The following is a 22030-nucleotide window of genomic DNA, read 5'->3' on the forward strand; positions in this document are numbered from 1 at the left end:
TATTAATGTTTACATTAGAAAGCTGGCACCAAATGTGCAAAACATCCAAATTCACTACAACCTGGTGCTGGACTACTTGTAACCTCACTGCCCTTGGAAAACATCACAGTCGACCAGTCAGCAACAATTGACATTCAACTGCATCTCAAAGTCAGGTAGTTAACGAGTGAATTCAGGAGTTAACGTCAATGGATGAACATGGTGAGATGATAATATAATCTCTAGAATAATCCATTTTCTGAAGTGCAAAAGGAGCCTGAGAGACAATGTGACTATGACATCTCAAATGCCAAATTCCAAACATGAAACACAAAACATTTTCTGGCTGAATTAAAAAAACTGCCCTACTATAACAAAAGGCCAGCAAATAACCGGGGAAGGGGAACAGATGCACATGACCAAACACAGTGGAAATCAAGAACTTATTTATGCATGGAAAGATAAATGACCAGTTAAATAAAACTTTTAAGATGACATTTACTTATTTCTTGTGAAAATTCTCAAGTTGTGATACAAACCTCAAGGTAAGCACAGCTGAATGATTCTAGAGTATACACTACATTTCCATCAATCTAATCTTATTTTAACCATGAACAGGATTTCTGAACATGACTACATTTTATCAAGGCAAGCAGGAGCTGCAAATGGCAAGCCAGAAATAGAATGAAGCAGAGGAAAAAGAGCAGTTTGTCAACTTGATTTCAACGTCTGAAAGTCAAAAGCAAAACATTTGTGGATTGATGAGAATGATGTCAAAAAGCTCCATTTACTTCATTTATTATGATGTAATGTGGCCATAATGGGTCACATATCAACACCCATCAATTATATAATTTAATGCAGCAAGACAGAACAAACTTGTTCATTTTTACCTTAAAAACATTTTAATCTAGCACTGGATCAGCAATCAAAAGATACAATGAAATTCACTCACCATAATCATCATATGCATCCTGTACTTCACCATGTCCATAGTCAAAATATTCAGCGTCACTGTAAATAGAATGCCAAATGTCACCAGATAATGTATTGAGGCTTTCAACGCAGACAACAAAGTACTTTGGCACTGGTTCCATATTACAATCTTGATATTATCAAATAATGCTCTGGCTTGTTTCTGAAAACACTGACCACAAGCTTACTTAATCCAGATCCAAAACTTGACACACTGTACATTTAATGCCAACTACATGGAGGATGAACAGCTACAAACATGATTATGAGATAAAGTTATGCTTTTAATCCTAAAAAATCAAAACATCTGAACATTTTCTAACAAAATATGAAATCTGTGTTGTCAATGTACCTTAACAATTATTTTTGAAATGCCTGAGTTGTGCACAAACTTTGAGAAAATAAAATACATTGAAGTATTTCTGGGCAACAAGTATGGTGCAGGTATGGCAAGGTAGTCAGAGACATGGATCACTAAAAACATGAGGAACAAGAATGACTTGATGCATTACTAAGAACTAAAAATCACCTAATTTTCCAAAAGACAAGTCATTAAAAAGCTGTCAAATCCTTTGTAAAATGTAATGCTTACAGCAAACAGTGGATTCAAAGTATTCCACACTACTGTGATTCAAGAACATGGATCACTAATGTAGAACAAAGCACCAAACAACTTTTTGAGAGAACCATGTGAACATTTCAATCGGTAGAAGTGGGATTATACCTTTCAGTCAATTTTTGGAAATCTAATATCAATACAACAGAAATGCAGTCAAAGTGACAACACATGTACCTCAGGCTAACATGCGTTAACCAATCCATATCAGAGAGAAAATAATCATGGGCCGTGGCTTGGAAAGACCCCTCATTTCACTGTTATACCAAACCACATACTAATTGAACTGAAATATCCTCATGAACTGATCTATTAAATTTATCAGCAGTCAATTCCACTTACCTCTGGGCTTGATCATAATAGTTTTCGTAATTATCATAATTTTGCTCTGAATAGCCATCATCATAGCCCTGCAATGTTTAGAAACAAATTGGATTATTCAGTCTTATTAAAAACTACTTTAATTAAAATTGTGAAGAATAATTATCACTCTCTTCAGAGAAATATTTAACAGAAAATTTACATCAAAACAGGTTATTTTTAAAACTATCTGCAATAATCTTGCATAGAGCGGTAGTACTGTGCAAAAGTCTCAGGTACGTGAAGAAAATAATTCTGTAAAATAAAGATGCTTTCAAAAATGAAAAGTTTCTAAATATCACAAAAATTACTATAAAGAGCAGTAAACAGTGCAAAAACTAAATCAAATCAATATTAGGTGTGATCACCCTTTGCCTTTAAAACTGCATCAATTAGTAATTTGTTCCAAGTATCTTGGAGAAGCTGCCACAGTTCCGCAGACTTTGGCTGTCTCACTTGCTTCTGTCTCTTCAGGTAACCCCAGACAGCCTCAATGAGGTTGAGATCAGGGCTCTGTGAAGGCCATACTATTTGTTACAGAACTCCTAGCTCTTCTTTTTACTGAATATAGTTCTTTATGACCGTGGCTGTGTGTTTGGGGTCATTGTCCTGCTGCATAATGAAGTTGGGACCAATCACGTGCCTCTCTAATGGTATTAAATAATGGATAAGAATCTGCTTGAACTTCTCAGCATTGAGGATTCCATTAATTCTGACCAGATCATCAACTCCATTGGCAGACATGCAGCCCCAATGCAGGGAACCTCCCCTGTACTTCACCGTTGGCTATAGACACTTATCCATGTAGTACTCTCCAGCTATTCTACACACAAACAACTTCCAACCTGAGCCAAAAAATTTCAAATTTTAACTCGTCAGTCCAGTGCCTTTGCTGCCAGTTTTCAGCACCCCAGTCCCAGTTTTTGTGCATTGATGAGTCTCTTGCTTTGTTTCCACTTGAGGTGTAGCTTTTTGGCAGCAACTCTTCCATGAAGACCAATTCTGACAAGACGTCTCCAGACTGCAGAAGGGTGTACTTGGGTTCCAGTGGTTTCTGAGAGTTCAGAACTGATTGCAGTGCTGGACTTCTCGCTTAGAAGAGATGTCGGTTTGATATATCACTGATCTGCTGCACTCAGCTTCCGTGGCAAGCCATTGTGTCTGGTCCTCAACCTTGTCTGTTTCTTTGTGTATATTCAAAAGAGCTTGAACAGCTCACCTTGAAACTCCTGCCTGCCGCAAAACTTCTGCCTGCCACAACACTTCTTGTTGCTATGGTCACTCATGTTATGGTGTAAGAAATGATGATTTGTCACATCTACCATGCATTCGCCTTTTAGTTTGTCCTGTACCAGTTTGATTCCTTCTTTACTCACTCCAGTTCATCAACTTAGTTCATTAATCCAGTTCATTCAACTCATTATGTCATTGATCATTAGCACCTGTTTGTTATCTTTGTTTAAACATGAACTGAATTATATACCTACAATGATCATGTTTTTATTTGAAAAGTGGTCAATTACTTGAGTTACCTTCTTTAACAAAATACAAAAAATTCTTTTGTTGTTTTGGCAAATGAATGTTTATAAATCTAAAATTTGCTCCTTTGCACTGACACACCAATGCAGAAAACAAAAAAAATCTAAAACACTATTTATATAAAATAATCTAGGGTGCCTAAGACTTTGGCACAGTTCTATATTTACATCGTGCAAGGGAAATGAAACCCTAGCACAACTAAACAGGACTACATAATGCACCTAAGCAGGGAAGCAAATGCTCCAGGGAAGGACAACATATAAAATACAAAACAGAGAGATCAGTGGGGCCATAACTAATGCATTCACCTCTGGTCAATATATGACACGAAGCATGAAAAACATTAAGGTGCACAGAATATTTAACTGAAGACATTGCCAAAGCTAAAGAAATTGACACAAACAAAATACTTCAGCTCAGAAAAATCTCTTTTCTACTTTGGAACAACTAACACAAGGGAAAATGCAAACAGGTGCATAAAATTGAGATGTCTCAGCAGTGTAAACAGGTAGAACCAACTTCCCCAAACAAAAAAGTCAATTATCAGATGGAACAGGAAAACCTTTTCCATCCAACTACAAACAGTATCTGGAACTTTACACTTCAAAAGGGTAGTGAAAGCAGCAACATGTTGATTGATACAGGTACTGTGTATCATAACTACAAGCTATCCTAACCAACTCTATCTAAAGTACCATCTTGCAGATATTAATGGTGGAGAACCCAAGAATTATGGCATTCATTTATATTACTAAATAATTTATACACTAGCTTTAGGCTTTCTGTCTACATAAATACATTCTTCTACAATCAGATGGCAGGCCGTGGTTCACTGTAGGTATTCAAGCAATCCAAAGCAATTACTAGATAATGTCAGGCTCAAAAACCTGCCACAAACAATGTCTGCTCTAATTAACCTCAGCATGAAGTCTACATTATAACAGACTGGTTTACTTTAAGGACAATAAAAACAGACTCTGATTCAAGCACATATCAACAGTTCTTCCTGGGATTTACAACTTTCAGCACTAGTTAGCCTTTCAATTCTGTGTAGCTCATCCCTTATCAACCATGCAGTACTTTACGGGAAAATATATAATCCCATTATTACATACATGGAGAAGAGAAAAAGACCTAATACAATGAGAATTTGAGCCACAGGCTGTATTGTTTTACAAGAGCTTGCATGGCTCATTCCTAGTACATGTTTATGGCTTATGACTTAAAATACTAGACGTTCAAAGATCAGACCTGCAGTCGGCAAAAAGAGATTTAACCATCAGTACATAGAGTCTTGCCAGTTAAGAGGAGAAATATGAGATGATGCATTTGGGGACAGCAGAGGTGGGGGGGGGGGGGCTTAACAATGGAAGGGAAAACTGAAATGGGAAGAACAAAGAAATGTTGCAGTTTGCCATGGGATGCTCTCCTTTATGAAGTACAGGAGCATAGAGGATATACTAGATAAGTCAATTATTGTTGGGCTACAGTTTAATTACTTTACAGGAAAGAAGTGATTATATTGAAGAGGACACCAGGGAAGCAATCAACAGAAATTGATGGGCCTGGAAATTAGTAGCTACAAGGATTAAAAAGGCTTATGTTTCTTTATTAAAGAGAAGTCTGAGGGGAGATGTCACTGAGGCATACAAACTCGAGGGACATAGATAAACTACATAGGAACGACCTAATTTAACATAGGGGTAAAAAAAAAAACACCCAGCATGGAACTAACAAAGTTCAAAGTAAATTTATTGGCAAAGTATGTGTCACCATATACAACCCTGAGATTTATTTTCTTGTAGGCACACACAATAAATCAATATGAGAATGATAACCGTAATAGAATCAATGAAAGTCTGCACCAACTCGGCACTCAACCAGTGTGCAAAAGACAACAAACTGCAAATACAAAAAGAAATAATAAAAAATAAACATGCAATAAATATCAAGAACATGAGAAAGTCCTTGAAAGTGAGTCCATAGGTTGTGGGAAGATTTCAGTGATGGGACAAGAAGTTATCCCCACTTAATCTTTCAACTATAGTGGAAGGACGAATTTCAGTTTCTTTGGAGGGCAGCAGTGATCTAGAATTCTGCATTAAAAAGCATTAGCCTCCATCATGCCCAGAAATATTTGCCACTGCACTTGAAGATTTGTGACCTGCATAAGGAGGGGTAAGTAGATGGGATAGCACATTCGACCAGCACAGGCCAATAGCATCCCACTGTACCTTAAATTTTGTGCTTCCATGATAAGTAAACTATATTTGAGAAGGCAAATCTTTTTGCTGCATTACAGGAACAATGTGATGCCCTTGAAGAGGGTACAAAAGTAGTTTCCCAGGACATTAGCAGGACATGAGAGTATTAGCTATAATTGGAGGTTGGACAAATTAGATAATAGCATCAGAGGCTGAGGAGTGTCCTGACATTAATATATCATGGATAGGGTGGATGCAGTCTTTTTACCCAAGACAAAAATGTCACACACTAGTTGCATAGCTCTCGGGTGAGAGGGGGAAGGTTAAAAGAGATGTACTTAGCGAACTTCCTTTCGCATGCAGAGATTGGTAGGTGTCTAAAGAGCACTTCTAAGTGAATGTGGTAAAAGGGTATGATACTAACACAATTAAGAGGCATTTAAACAAGCATCTGAACAGATGAGAAATAGACCATGTGCAGGCAGATGTGTTGCTTAAATTGGCATCATGGACCCATTCCTGTGCTATTCTATGTGAATGGTTAACATCACCCATCACTAACTACTACTAAACATGTGTTCCAACAGCAAACAATCTAAATTTCAATGCAGCAAATTTGGGACACTTACATATTCATCATAACTCTCTTGAGCAGGTGGCGGGTGCAGTGGCTGTCTATACACTGCAGGTGTCCCTCGAGTACGAAGCGCTGGAGCACCCCTCTGTGCTGGAGTGGCACCACGCCCACTTGTCACTTCCCTGCGGCCTCCTGGTGCTCCTCTCACTGCTACTCCACGTGTCATTGCACCTCGCGGCCCATACTGTGGGGAGGGTGGAGGTGGAGCGACACCACGGCCCCTAGGAAGAAGCAGACTGCTCTTAAATAGATCAGCCAGCTGCTGAAATGGTGCAAAGTAAATCCCTTAACTACCAGCCTAAATAAACAAGCCTCTCCACTCTCATCAACAGAATCCATTAGAAATACTGGCAAAGGCTTTGGGCACAACTGTGTCTACAAGCTTTGTGACACAAATCTGGAAAATCCCAGGAGATTCTATAGCAAAATTAAGGGTTAAGGAGTGACTAGAAAGAGAGTACGTCCTTGTGTCTTAACACGGCTAGATTATTTAATGAATATTTCTTTGTGTTTACTGAGTAGAAAATCATCGTTGCTCATGAGAGAAGGGAAATAAATGGAGATGTTTTGAAGAAACCAGGTGGAGGTTTTTGCAGCTTTACTGCACATTAAGATGGAAAAATCCCCAGGGCCAGACCAAGTACATCCTCAGACTTCATGGGAGATCTGAGGCCCTTGTGAAGATATTTGCTTCATCATTAGCCACTGGATGAAGTTACTGAAGACAGGGAATTGGCTAATGTTATTCTACTGTTTAAAAAGGGCAGTGAGTACAAACCAGGGAACTACAAGCTGGTCCGCATGATATCAATAGAGTGGAAGATACTGCCGGGAATTCTGAGGGACAGGGTCTACAAGCATATAGACAGAGTCTGATTAGGAAGTTTGTGGGAAGTTGTACTTGATGAATCCTTAAGTTACTCTTGAAGGTACCAATAAGATAAATGAAGGCAGTGAATGCTGTCTATTTGGGCTTTAGGAAAGACTATAACAAGGTACATATGATAGGTTTAGATTAGGCCCCATGAATCTCCTGGGATTTTCCAGATTTGTGTCACAAAGCTTGTAGACACAGCTGTGCCCAAAGCCTATGCCAGTATTTCTAATGGATTCTGTTGATGAGACTGGGGAGTGTAGAAGGATGAGGAGAGATTTGATAGAGGTATATAAAATTATGATGAGTAAAGATAGAGTGAATGCAAGCAGGCTTTTTCCACTGAGGCTAGGGGAGAAAAAAACCAGAGGACATGGGTAAAGGGGAAAATTTTTAAAGGGAACATGGGGGGGAGGCTTCTTCACACAGAGAGGTGAAAGTGTGGAATGAGCTGCCAGATGAAGTGGTAAATGCAGGCTCACTTTTAACATTTACAGGTACATGGATGAGAGTTGTATGGAGGGATATGGTCCAGGTGCAGGTCAGTGGGACTAGACAGAAAAATTGTATCAGCACAGCCAAGGTCCAAAAGGCCCGTTTCTGTGCTGTAATGTTCTATGGTTCTATGAAATTCTGGGAGAACTAGTTAGGTGGGATTAATTAGTTAAGGACTCTACGGTAGTGTACAGCTCAGGGCATCACAGAGTTCAATTCTGGCGCTATATGTAAGGATTCAAAGATGTTGCCAGGACCAGAGGGAGGTTGGTTAGGCTTTATACCTTGGAACACAGGACAATGAGGGGTGACCTTATAGAAAAGATTAAGATGATGAGAGGCATAGATAAAGGGGACAGCAAGTCATTTCCCCAGGGTAGGGGAATCCAAAAATAGGGCATATAGTTTTAGGATGACAAGGCAAAAAGTTAAAAGTGACCCAAGAGGCAACTTTTTCTCTATTCAGAGTGATGAGCATATCGAATGAGCTGCCGGTAGCAATTAAGACAGGTACAAATGTATAATTTAAGAAGCAATTGGATGGGTCCATGATAAACTGGGAAATTTGTAGATGTCATCAAGAATGGGAGTCACTGTGGACAGTGAGGAAGACTATCATTGTTTGCAAAGTGATTGGTACCAGCTGGGTATATGGGCTAAAAGTGTGAGGTGTTTCATTTTGAGAGAACAAACCACATCAATGCTTGCACAGTGACAGGGCAATGAAGCATGTGGAAGAACAATGGTACCTGGAAACACAGGTTAAAGTAGAGCAGATAGATAGAATCATAAAGAGACCTTTTGGCACATAGCCCTTCAAAAATTAGGATATTGAGTACAGGAATTAGGATGTTATGTTGAGGTTATACAAGCTGCTAGTGAGACCAAAATTTGAGTGTTGTGTGCAGTGTTAGCCACATAATTACAGGAAAGATATCAATAAGATTGAAAGAATGCAGTGAAAATATAAACAAATGTTGCCAGCAATTAAGGAGAAGAGCTACAGGGAGAGGTTGAATAGATTAATAGATTCAGTGAATAGATCACTGGAGCTCAGGAGAATGAAGGGAGATCTTACATAGGTATACAAAATGAATTGGGTATAGATAGAGTGAATGATTTTTCATCTCAGGTTTGGTGAGATGAGAACCAGAGGTCAAAGATTTAAGGTGAAAGGCAAAATATTTAAAGGAATATGAGAAGGAACTCAGAGTGGTGCAATTGTGTAATGAACTGCCAGCAGATGTAGATGTGGGTTCAATTGTGACATTTAAGTTTCGATAGGCACATGGATGAGAGGTATGAAGGGTTATGGTCCAGGTGTAGGTAGATAGGACTAGGCTGAAAACCAAGCCAGCTAGGAGCTTGTTTCTATGTAGTAGCGCTCTCTGACTATGGAAGGTAGACTTAAAGGATATTGGCCAAAACAGAAAATTCAGATTAGGTGGATGGACACTATGGCTGGCATCAACTTAATTGTACATTAGCTATGTTTATAAAAATAAACGAAACATCCATGAGGGCAGTGCAGTTGGAACAGTAAATAAGCTAATTCTTCTTCCCAAAAATGCAGAGAATTGACAATAAAATGCCTTCAAGTATCCATGAAAATTTGTAACTATGAGAAAAAGGATTCAGTGATGTAATGCAACATTCCGAATGGATGTTAACAGTCAGCTTACATGGAGCTTGCCTGTAAATGAGATAATACTTCTCCAGAGCTGTGCAGTATCATTCATACTTCATATAGATATAAATCTGTCTATATAAAGGGTAGGATGTTTATTGAAGATAAACAATTTAATTTTTCCAGGTAAGCCTGAGGTATGCATGCCTACAGAAGGGAGGAAACGTGGAAATGTTTAAAAAGGTAATTTCTGAGAAGATGCAAAAATGACAGCCCCGTGAAGATGGGAATGGTGAAAGTGACATACTTAGCATGTATGAAAGGAAACCAGAAAGATTATGCCATCAGCTGTGAACGTGTTCAACAACTGAGATGCTTTAAAATAACCCACACTAAGAGCAGAAGGGAAATAAATGTTTACAATGAATGAGGCAGCCCTACTAAACTATTACATCCCTAGCAATGACTCTTTCAGCACACTATAGATCTTTTTACCTTGCAAGCGGTACAGGTGGAGCGCCTCTGGCACGTACACCTCTCCCACGGGATGTATCTTGTCCACCATTCAAGTACGCCAGCTCAGTTAGCTGCTCTTGCCTTATTTCATCATTGTAGTCCTGTTAACATGATTACAGATCCGTGACGTAAGCAAATATTACACTGCTTCAACATCGGCCTGCATAACTCAAGTTCTGTCAATTCCTCCTAATTACCTCAGTTCTGACCAACAAATCAAGTACAATATTTTATGATCTCTGCCAGGTCTGTGTTTCTGTGGCTGGACAGGGGCCATGTATTTCCCCCGACACAAATGTGACCTGTGTTACTTACTTACTTTATTGTCACCAAACAATTGATACTAGAGTGTACAATCATCACAGCGATATTTGATTCTGCGCTTCGTGCTCCCTGAAGTATAAATCGAATTAAATATAATAAAAATTTAAATTATAAATCATAACTAGAAAATAGAAAAGGGAAAGTAAGGTAGTGCAAGTCAGGTCCAGATATTTGGAAGGTACAGCCTAGATCCAGGTCAGGATCTGTTCAGCAGTCTTATCACAGTTGGAAAGAAGCTGTTCCCAAATCTGGCCGTACCAATCTTCATGCTCCTGAACTTTCTCCCAGAGGGAAGACGGACAAAAGGTGTGTTGGCTGGGTGGGTTGTGTCCTTCATTATCCTGGCAGCACTGCTCCAACAGCATGTGGTATAAAGTGAGTCCAAGGATGGAAGATTGGTTTGTGTGATGTGCTGGGCTACGTTCACGATCTTCTGCAGCTTCTTCCGGTCTTGGACAGGACAACTTCCATACCAGGTTGTGATGCACCCTAGAAGAATGCTTTCTACGCTGCACCTATAAAAATTAGTGAGGGTTTTAGGGAACAGGCCAAATTTCTTCAGCTTTCTCAGGAAGTAAAGGTGCTGGTGGGCCTTCTTGGCAGTGGATTCTGCTTGGTTAGGCCAAGTCAGGTCATTTGTGATATTCGCCCCGAGGAACTTAAAGCTTTTGACCTGTTCCACTTGCGCACCACTGATGCAGATGGGGTTGTGCAGTCCACTACTCCTTCTGAAGTCAACAACCAATTCCTTCGTCTTGCTGACGTTGAGGGATAGGTTACTGTCTTCGCACCATGCCGCCAGGTTCTTAATTTCCTCTCTGTACTCAGACTCATCATTACCCAAGGTCGGTAGTCATTCAGGCATGTCACCTTGCTTTTCTTCGGCACCGAGATTATCGTTGCCTTCTTAAAACACGAGGGGATCTTAGACTGAAGCAGGGAGCAGTTGAAAATGTCAGCAAACACTCCAGCTAGCTCGCTTGCACAGGCCCGGAGAACCCGTCCTGGGATGCCATCTGGGCCCGTTGCCTTCCTTGGATTTATCTTCAGGAAGGCTCTTCTAAAGTCAGAACTGCTTATGCTCACCAATACAAAATGTCTCTAGCACCAGCTCTAGAACATCCTGCTTGTTTACATTCAACGTTAAAAACACTTTAGGAAATGCACAAGGAAAACAAAGGTATGTCAGAATGCTGACAACCTAATTCTCAATTCCTTGATGGAAATCAAGTTGTTTTAAATTTCTCTCACTGCAGCAAAACAAAAATGTATCCCTTTCAAAACAACAAGCACCTCAGACTAAATAGTTCATCACTAAATCATTCATAGTGTAAGGTATCCAAAATACATAGTGCACACAATCTCTAGACTATATCATCACCCTGATAAATACAAGCAATGCTTCGGCTTGAATAATCTTTTGATTGACAAATAAAATCTTCAAGTTACATAAGGTACTAAGTTCTTCTCATGAAAAGTTATTTCCTGCATTGTTGACAGCACTGAACCAAAATATGTTACTTGGCATGTCTTCTCCCCATAACGAGAACACCCACAACATACAATATACTCCCATCTATATAGCATCCAAGAGGAACCAACAAAGATGGAAGCATCTTCCAGACACAGAGTAATCCTACAAACAAGCAACAGGAAATCTATTCTTCAGTAAATGTTAACCCCAGGCATAAAATCAAGAGAACAAATGGTGTTACTGTGTTTACTTGTATTCTGATCAACCTAGAAGAACTAAGTCAAATAGTATATGCCAGTGAATTTAATTTCCAACATACCAACACAACAAATTATCAAATCTAATGGCAGTGGCAGCCATTCAGGTATTTATGTTGTATTTAACTTTGAGATAAATTCATTTTGGTCAAAGACTCCAGTCAAAAATAGTCTAAAGAAAAATCATGATCAACAAGACTGGTTTCAAACATTTTTGTTTTTAAAAAAAAAATGGAAATAATTATAGCAATCCAGGCTAATTAAAAAAGACTAAACAAAAAGAGGCAAATTTGCTTAACTTTGAAGGTTAGAGCATGAAGTGGCACATTTCAGCAATGGCACTAATTCAGCAGCAAGGTGGCATTCAATATGGACTGACATCTGTTCTGGCTTCACTTTACCATCATGTTTTACAATATATTAGTATTAATTTTAACTACTTCCCAGATTGGCAGATCACCAAACAATAGACCTTCCTGCAATAAAATCCATTTTAACTCAGGTTATTACTTTTCTCTTGACTATTTCTCCACTCATATTATTGTACCAACATGTTGCTATCTTATATTACTTCTCACTTCCTTCACAGCAAACAGGTAGGGCCCACTGACACACTTTAATATGTGTAGCAGGATCTGCATCTTTCTGAGCAGGCACCCAGTTTCACCTCACTTACTCTATGGGTCTTCGTCGTTAGAGTAAATTCAGAGAACCATAGCACATCTAAAATGATCTCGCAAAAGGTTAAACTTTTCAATTTGTACAATTTTCAGATCAAAGAACCTTTCAACTCCTAGCTTGAGACCAGATCCCATGCCTCCTTCTGCCAGAACGAGACCTGGAGCCAAGATTGATTAGATTTATTTATACTGACCCCAACTCACACTGCACTACTGTCCTCAAAACTCTGCCAACTGGCAATACCAGGTGTAGCTGATATATCTCCATGGACACTAACTATGTACACTTTCATGCTAATAAAAGTTAAAGCACAACTTCATCTTGACTCATTTGTCTGAGAATTGAATTGAATAAACAATGTGAAAATAGATTTTTCTCACTTTGTATAATTTAAAGAGTGGAAAATATTTGTGTATAAACCCCTCCCTCCAAATAATTTAATCACTGTGCAAAAATTCCATTTGATGACACATAGTGCATTCAAATGTAGAAATTCTTCACTTGGGGAGGTTCTATCTCGGTCAACAATTCACAATACAGTTGTTAAATTTATGATGTGATTCATCCCAGTTAATCACCTTTACATTTATTGATCAACTCTCAATACAGTCGTTCATCCAAAAACAAAAAATTTAATGTAACTGAAAAAAATTGTATACAGCCCAGATTTAAGTTATACAACACTAGTAACACCCACTTCTGCCCCCACTCCACTAAAAGATCTTCATGGTTATTAATCTAAAAGCTACTGACATCTTAACTTTCTTTGGCTGCCAGCAACAGAACACAAAGGTTAACAGAAGTAAAAGGTCAGCCAACGATCTCATATTTCACCGACGTAGCACTCATTCATTTTACACCCTGAGACAGACAGCAATGAGATAAAGCAGAAGCACAAAACTCAGATGGAAATAGCACTCACAGGTATAAGGAATTTTTTCAGCTCTTCCATTGCATGGTACATTCGGGAATAGGCTTCAGTTGGAGGTGCAAAGACTTCAACAAGAACATGGAGATCACTGTTCAAGTGTGCATACTTAGCTTCACCTCCTTTACGGAGCTCGTCTTCCTGGAATGAGAAAAAATTCTCATGAGAATAAAAACAAGCATGATAGATGATGATAACGCTAAGTATGATAGCGCAATCATTAACTGCCAAATGACTACATTCAAAGCTATCAAATTGTAGTACAAAAGAGGTGGCACTAAGGATCTTGTATTAAAATGGACACGTATATTGATACTGATCTACCCTTCGATACTCTTCAGCTTAATTCAAGGAAACTACCAAATTCAATATTGTTTCCACAAATTATGTAATGAAAAACACTGCATAAACTCAAAAGATGTTCTCCTTCCCACCCTGCTTTCATAGCAAAAGGCAATTTTAAATGTCCACAGTAGCAGGTGAACAAAGATGCATGCTTAGCCCTCTGACCTTCTCTCTACATTCATGACTGTGTGGCTAAGCAGAGCTCAAAAGGTCATATATGAAATCACTTTTGATACAATCTCAGGGAACAAAGAGGCAGTGTGCAGGGGGAAGCTAGCTCAGCCAGTTGAATGGTGTCCCAACGTCTACCTTGCATTCAATGCTACCAAAACTGAGTAACTGATTGCAGGTTTCAGGAAGGGGAAGTCAGAACACACACCAATCCTTATTGAAGTGTTAGCAGTGGAAAGGGTGAGCAGCTTCAAGTACCTGACTGTCAACATCTCAGCATCTATCTTTGCTCAACACATTGATGCAATAATGAAGGCAGCAGACCAGCAGCTACACAGCATTAAGAGATTTGATATGTCACCAAGGACTTCAGGAAATTTCTACAGTTGTACGGTGGAGAGCATTGTAATGGGTTGCATCACTCCCTGGTATGAAGACACCACAACATATCAGTGATAGTAAACCTGATTCTGATACTAGTATTCTTTAAATAGCAACAGATGCAATGCAAGATACAAAAATTGATGGTCTGCAAAATCTTAACACTTCACTCTATCTTACATCAAATGACTTAAGCATCTGACAGGTTTAAACAGACTATTACAGTTAAAACAATGGTGGTGTTCCAGCACAGAAATGAACTTGAAGCTATATTTCCTGTTTCAGGTTCCATTGTTTATATAGAAAGCAAGCTTTGCATTCAAATGCCATCCCAACAAGCTTAATCAATTTCTCTCAGGTATTCCTACCTTGGCCTTATCTCTCATTGAACCTTTCCCAAGGATGGACATTTTAGTGCCAGTGTCCTCTTGTAACCGCTTCAAAGAATTTCCTCTTGGTCCAAGCAGTTTCCCTACAAAGTTGAACTGTAGAAATACTAAGTATTAATATAAAACTTACATAAAAATGACTAGGCTTCAAACATACTCACGCAAAGTACTTTTGTTAATCGATTTATTACTGTCACAAGTACTAAGGTACAGTGAAAAACTTGTGTGTTACAAATCCATGTAGTCGATATACAATTTTTAATTATCTACGTGAAGCAAAGGTCAATTGTTCTCTCCATCTGTTGTCCTGGTCAAAACTTGGCATCCCTGAATACAAAGAGGAAATGTCCAGATACACTATCTTCTATCCAACAACCTCAATTCAACATTACTACAGTAATGATAATGGAGAGATTGAGAAAACTAATTTAGTCATTCATAGGAATAAACAGGTACATATATCAAGACTTTTGAAAGTATTAATATTGTGGGAGCTCATTCATACGCCCAGTGTTTGAAAGTGGCACCAATCTAAAGGTGCAAACTACTAAATAAACTACCAACAATATGATAAGTAATCCAAACCCAACTGTGCCAACAGCAAAGCTGCTGCAATCAAGCTACAACACCAACATCTCATTAAAAATAGCAAATGGTCTTTTTATATCTTGTCCACTAGCAAGGCAAACCAAATAAGGGCAATAACTCAACTATCAGGCTTTTGAACCACAGAGGATAAATTCACTTAACTTCACTCGCCCCATTAATCGTTCCCACAACATATGGACTCACTCTTAAGAACTCTTCAACCCATGACCAATATTTATTACTTATTTATATCATCTCTTTCCTTTCGTACTTGCAGAGTTTGTTGCTTTTTCCACATTGGTTGTTTGTGCATCCTGTTGAGTGGGTCTTCACTGCCCGCAAGAAAACCAATCTCAGGGTTGCATATGGTGACATATTTCTATTTTGATCATATTTTTACTTTGAACTTCCTCTACAATCTACTTGTGATTAAGAAAATAATTAAGATAATTGCCCATGCTGGTAAATAATACTTAAAAACAACCTAGCTTCAGCTGAAGAGCCACCTGGTTCCAGATATTACAGCCTGATCCAAAAGCACTCATCATTACTGATATCCAGAGAAAGCTTAGAGAGACCATCTTCAGTTACTGTTAAGGTTCTGACCAATAGCATTAAGAACATGCTCTAGTAACTCAAATCAATATGACTTGACGTATCATGCCAGTGCCCCAAGCCCAATCACTATTGTTATGGAGAAATAGCAACAGATGTAGTGGGAATAATTACTGACAATAGCCCACACTCAATTGAATTTACAATTCCTCCAGTGATGCCCTTTTACACCTGGGTAACTTTCAGTTTGGGATTGATTAGGCAATGATCTTCAAGAAAATCCCAACACCCCCCTTAATGAGCATCAGCATCCTAGGAAATTGTACCATCAGTATCCTGGAGGTCACAATCAACATCACAACACATGCCACATAAATACAGTAACTATGGAAGCTCTGTGACTCGCTCATTATCACATTTCCAAAACCCTTCTGATAAGAAATAAATTAGAAGCATATGAAAATTTAGCCTGAATGCTGACAGCTCTAAGAGGCAACTTCACACATCCAGAGTAAAACAACCCCAAGTAATAGTATCAAGGCAGCAATTAGGAACAACAGATGCTGGACTTGACTATACCTACAAGGTATATCCCATGAAAATAATAAATTTTAATTTTCATCTCGCATCCCCTACATAGGGCTTGAAGTTAAACATGGATAATTAATTTTCCAATTTTGCACTCTAAAGTACCTGCTCATTTCTCTTGTCACTGCAATCTGTCCTCATCAAGTTAGTGAACATAACTTACTCTGAAATGAACAATACCAGATAGGTGTACAACATTGCAATTTCCAAAGGTTTGATACAAAGCAGATTACATTTCATTGCTCAACAATGGAGGCAGAACCTTTAACTACAATAAACACTATCCTCCCCTAATCCAAACCCTGAAAACTATTCAAATTTCAAAGTGCAGTCAACTAAAAGACATGCAACCCAAGAAAAACCTCGCACCTTTGGAAACTGTGCAACTGGTATCAGGCATCGCTCAGAAAGCTTGATGTTCTTCTGTGTCAGAATATCAAGAAATCTTTTTTCGTCTTCCTTTTTCTCTCCTTTTTGAACCTTTTCAATTTCTATAAATTAAAAATACAAAACAATTAGAAGGTTTTCTACCAAATTCATGACCATGAAAGTGATGACAATCCTCACTGGAAAACAGACAGAGGGAAACAGCCTTCAGTTTGTATTTTGTTATTCTATAAACCCACTAACCTCAATGCACTCTTTCAATCTGCAAGCACCAAGAGGGATGAGTCAGGGTATGGAAGTTTGTAGACAGTAATATGAAACAAAGTCTAGCAATATAAAGGAACATTTAATAAGGCTCAAGCAATGTGGAAGGAGAAATTACTCTGTTGTGGCCAAAATAGCCCTTCAAAAGAAAGGTATTGCACATTTAGGACATCAAGTTTCCAGACACCATCTCTTTTGTCCCTCATCTGCAAAGCAGAAGACATATACACTTACAGTGGCATGCAAAAGTTTCAGCACCCCGGTCAAAATTTCTGTTCCTGTGAAGTTAAGTGAGTAAAAGATGACCTGATTTCCACAAGGCATAAAGCTAAAGATGACACATTTCTTCAATATTTTAAGCAAAATTACTTTTTATTTCCATCTTTTACAGTTTCAAAATAGCAAAAAGAAAGGAAAAGGGCCCAAGCAAAAGTGTGGGCACCCTGCATGGTCAGTACTTAGTAACACCCCCTTTGGCAAGTATCAAAGCTTATACACGCTTTCTGTAGCCAGCTAAGAGTCTTTTAATTCTTGTTTGGAGGATTTTTGCCCATTCTTCCTTGCAAAAGGCTTCCAGTTCTGTGAGATTCTTGGGCCGTCTTACATGCACTGCTCTTTTGAGGTCTATCCACAGATTTTCGATGATGTTTAGGTCAGGGGACTGTGAGGGCCATGGCAAAACCTTCTGCTTGTACCTCTTGAGGTGGTCTATTGTGGATTTTGTGGTGTGTTTAGGATCATTATCCTGTTGTAGAAGCCATCCTCTTTTCATCTTCAGCTTTTTTTCCAGACAGTGTGATGTTTGCTTCCAGAATTTCCTGGTAATTAATTGAATTCATTCTTCCCTCTACCAGTGAAATGTTCCCCATGCCACTGGTTGCAACACAAGCCCAAAGCATGATCAGTCCACCCATGTGCTTAACAGTTGGAGAGGTGTTCTTTTCATGAAATTCTACACCCTTTTTTCTCCAAACATACCTTTGCTCATTGTGGCCAAAAAGTTCTATTTTAACTTCATCAGTCCACAGGACTTGTTTCCAATACATCAGGCTTGTTTAGATATTCCTTTGAATACTTATTCCTGACATCCCCTCTGTAACTACTTCCTAGCACCTTAAATCTACTCCCCCTTGTGTTAGCCATTTCAGCCCTGGGAAAAAGCCTTTGGCTATCCACACAATCAATGCCTCAATCTTTCTTGTAGGTAGGTTTGCAGTTTTAGTCACAATACTCCAAATTAGGCCTCACCAACGTTTTACACAACTTAACATACCTTTTCCTGGACACAAAACCTTTAAATTTATTACTATTTTTAACAGCAATCTACCATATAGCAGCACCCAAATCTTGGGGAAAGGGAGTAAACACATTTTAATATAATAATGGTTTTATTTTGCACTTAGATTTTGTGATCAGTAGTATTCATTGTTGGATCAACACAAGTCACTTAACTCAATACTCAGTAGCTTTAAATTCTTGGGTGTAAGCATATTGGATGAGGTGTCCTGGGCCCAGCATATCAATATAACCATAAAGAAAGCATGCCAGTGTTATTTTCTCAGGCCTGTCACTAAACTTCTACAGATGTGCTGTTGAAAGCATCCTGACTGGTTGTGTGGTCTGGTACTGCAATTTGAATGCAGGAATTAATGAAGCTGCAGGGAGTCACCAACTCAGCCCAAGACATTATGAATGCATTCTTTCCCACCTTTAATTGTATCTAAAGGAGGCACTTCCATCCAAAAGAGCCAGGGCATGCCTCAAAGTGCCACGCCACCATGCTCAACATCAGCTATACCCCTTCAACCATTTGGTTTTCCAACCAATTAGCAAAACACTAATCACTACAGTTTAGCAAACTTCTGAGTGCTCTGAACTAAAATGGGGCTTTTGTTTTAAATAGGCGATCGTGCCGAACTACATTATGTTTAATTTGTGGTTTTCATGCTACCGCTGCCCTCAATGGCAACGATAGCGTAGCGGTTAGCTCGGGACATCGGAGTTCAATTCTGGCAAGCTCATGTACCTTCCTTCCTGTGTGCGTGCTAATTGTCCCGTGATCAGGCCAGAATTAAATCAGGTTACTGCGTGGCGCAACTCGAAGGGCCTACAGCACGCTGTTATTTCTAAATAATTCATTGCAAGTGTTGCACGACCTGCTGATTTCTCTAATATTTTGTAAGTTGGGACTAACGGGGCAGGCCGAATGAAAAGCAGAAATCATTCTGTGAGCGATGTTTAAGTGAGACCGAGCGATGACTTTTCTGCAATAAGTTCCCTATCCACATCCTAATAATCGAAGCAGATTTTACTAGAACACGAAAAGTAAGCGATCACCCACTCAAAGCAACAGGGAGCTGGAAAAGTTACAAATCAGAAGTAACACACACGAAATGCTGGAGGAACTCAACAGGCCAGGCAGCGTCTATGGAAAAAGAAATGTTTCGGGCCAAGAACCTTCATCGGGACTAGAGGGAAAAAAAGATGAAGTCAGAGTAAGATGGCGGGGAGACCAGAGTTACAAAGCAAGTTATAGGTCATTCATGGATTGATGAGACCCAAGGGCTACCGGTCAGCAGAGACTAGGGGAGGAGTCCGTCTACCCTCCACCATAAGGCAAAAGAACAAGAACCTCTGTCCACAGGTCGTAAAACTCCCCTACAATGACAAGTCGGGCAGCCGAACTACCACCACCTGTCGCGCTCCCTACAGACAGCACCAGCTGCGCCAAATGAGGTGGATGCAACGGGCGGGAGGGGCAGTCGAGCCCGGAGGGGAGGGGGGGGGGGAAGAGAGGGGCCGGTCGGGGGACTTGGTGGGGAGTAGGTCGAAGGGATTCTGCGGAGGAAGAAGGGCGCTGGCCGGGGGAGGGGAGAAGAGGGGGCGCCCGGGGGTAGGGGGGGAAGGGAGAAGAGGGGGCGCCCGGTTGTGGGGGGGAAGGGAGAAGAGGGGGCGCCCGGGGGTGGGGGGGGGAAGGGAGAAGAGGGGGCGCCCGGGGGTGGGGGGGGAAGGGAGAAGAGGGGGCGCCCGGTTGTGGGGGGGGAGGGAGAAGAGGGGGCGCCCGGGGGTAGGGGGGGAAGGGAGAAGAGGGGGCGCCCGGGGGTAGGGGGGGAAGGGAGAAGAGGGGGCGCCCGGTTGTGGGGGGGGGAAGGGAGAAGAGGGGGCGCCCGGGGGTGGGGGGGGGAAGGGAGAAGAGGGGGCGCCGGGGGGAGGGGTCTCTCGCACGTGCTACTTCCTTTGTTCTCCGCCGCGCCGTTGGCCCTCGTCTCCGGCAGCCTCGGGCCTTCCCAAGAGGCACCTTACAGTCCAGATGCTCCTATGGAGCCCCAGGTTTGCCCACCCGCTCCCCCTGGGATGAGAGGGCCAAGAGAAGTCGAATGCTGGATGGAAAGGGCGCGCAGGCTGCCATTCGGGCCTACATGGTAGGCCCAGTGGGTTAGAACACCCGCGCAGAACCACCGCCTTCCTCATCCTCACTTCTACCCGCGGGCAGTCGACCCACCTGCCGACAACAGCCTAGAACCGTGCACGAAAGAGGGATCTAGGCTGTCCCGCTCCGCCATCAGTTCGGGTAAGTATTTATCCTCCGCCATGTCGTCTTAGTCCGCGCTCGTTACCTCACGGTGCACACTGACGTCCGACTTAGACTTGGCCCCACCCATGTGGCGTCACAGCCCGCCACTTAACTGAGCACTATTGGATGTAGATCCTGTCTATCAAGAAATCCCACGTCTCAATTCGCCAAGCAACTGTCAATTGAGCAAATTGTCTACATCACCTCCGATCCTAGCACTGGCGAACCTTATAGGTCAGAATAACCATCAATCATCTATAGCCTGATTCGTTATTTGACTATCAAAATTCGCATTTCAATTGGCTAATATGCACTTCAATCAAGAGTTCGTAAAATGATTCCGCCTTCAATCTATATAACTATTCCCCACTCTGATTTTGTCTTTTTTTTTGGTACTCCGCTCAGTGGAAATGAGAATCTGAAGTGAAGGGACGATTCTTGCAAACCAAGTGAAATAAAAGGTACAATGGCCTGTGGTGTCGGAACAGCCTTCGTCACAAGACGATGGCGCTTCCAGCGAGGGCATCCGGACAGGGACTGTGCTGATCCGTTCTATTCCCTTCACTCTCCCCACATCGGTGCCTGCGTTGCCTTCTCTGATTACTAACTGAAAACTGCCATTTAATCTGCTTCCATCACCTTCTACGTCAGTAGTCTTGCGGGTGAAGATGTCCTCTCTGACGGTGTTCACTTTGTTCATTATTCTCCAGTAAAGTATACCAGCCGTCAAGATGAGGCCACACGCAGGTCGATGGAGCAATACCTTATCTCCCGCCTAGGTAGCCTCCTGCCTGCCGGCATGAACATCCAACTCACAGACCCCTGCCGCCCCTCCCCCTTACCCCATCCCTATCTATAATTTTAGTCTGGTTCTCTCTTCCCCCCCTCACTATAATCTCCCCCCAGCCCTACCTTTCTTTCTCTTTTATTTCCCCATAATTCTCCACCAGCCCATTTCCCTCCAGCCTATCACTTCCCAGCTCTCTACTTCTTGTCCCCCCTCCACCATCCCATGTTACTTCACTCCTGATGAAGGGTTTCGGCCCGAAATGTCGTCACTACCTCCTCCCATAGATGCTGTCTGGCCTGCCGAGTTCTGCCAGCATTTTGTGTTTTTATTTGTTTCCAGCATCTGCAGATTCACTCGTGTATACCAACCTTCACTGTTTTTAGGACAACAGTCTGGTTACTGTCCTCTTTCCATTTCCAGTCCCATCGGAGGGTCTCGGCCCCAAACGTTGACTGTCCATTTCCATCCCAACATTCTTCCACTGTTTCTGTATGTTGTTGACTGTTTCTTTA

At 40.8% G+C, this 22030-nt stretch overlaps 1 protein-coding gene across 6 annotated transcripts in view; it reads right to left on the bottom strand.

Annotated features, from left to right (window-relative positions):
- Positions 1-20813, bottom strand: part of LOC140719736 (KH domain-containing, RNA-binding, signal transduction-associated protein 1-like) — a 66171-nt gene extending 45358 nt beyond the window's left edge. For 4 of the 6 annotated variants that reach the window (XR_012096987.1, XR_012096989.1, XR_012096988.1 and 1 more), the window contains exons 1-8: positions 20657-20813; positions 16873-16994; positions 14752-14868; positions 13481-13627; positions 9802-9923; positions 6303-6546; positions 1913-1980; positions 935-993 (exon numbers count right to left, since the gene is read on the bottom strand). Coding sequence is in view for 3 of the 6 variants with exons in the window: in XM_073034565.1 (XP_072890666.1) it covers positions 935-993; positions 1913-1980; positions 6303-6546; positions 9802-9923; positions 13481-13627; positions 14752-14868; positions 16873-16994; positions 20657-20747 (970 nt within the window). In the remaining 3 variants the exon portion in view is untranslated. The remainder of the gene's footprint in view (positions 1-934; positions 994-1912; positions 1981-6302; positions 6547-9801; positions 9924-13480; positions 13628-14751; positions 14869-16872; positions 16995-20656) is intronic. The other 2 variants (XM_073034566.1, XM_073034567.1) reach the window with 2 other exon arrangements.
- Between the last annotated feature and the right edge of the window lie 1217 nt (positions 20814-22030).

Source organism: Hemitrygon akajei, chromosome 32 (genome assembly GCF_048418815.1).
Source record: "Hemitrygon akajei chromosome 32, sHemAka1.3, whole genome shotgun sequence".
Lineage (NCBI taxonomy): Eukaryota > Metazoa > Chordata > Chondrichthyes > Myliobatiformes > Dasyatidae > Hemitrygon > Hemitrygon akajei.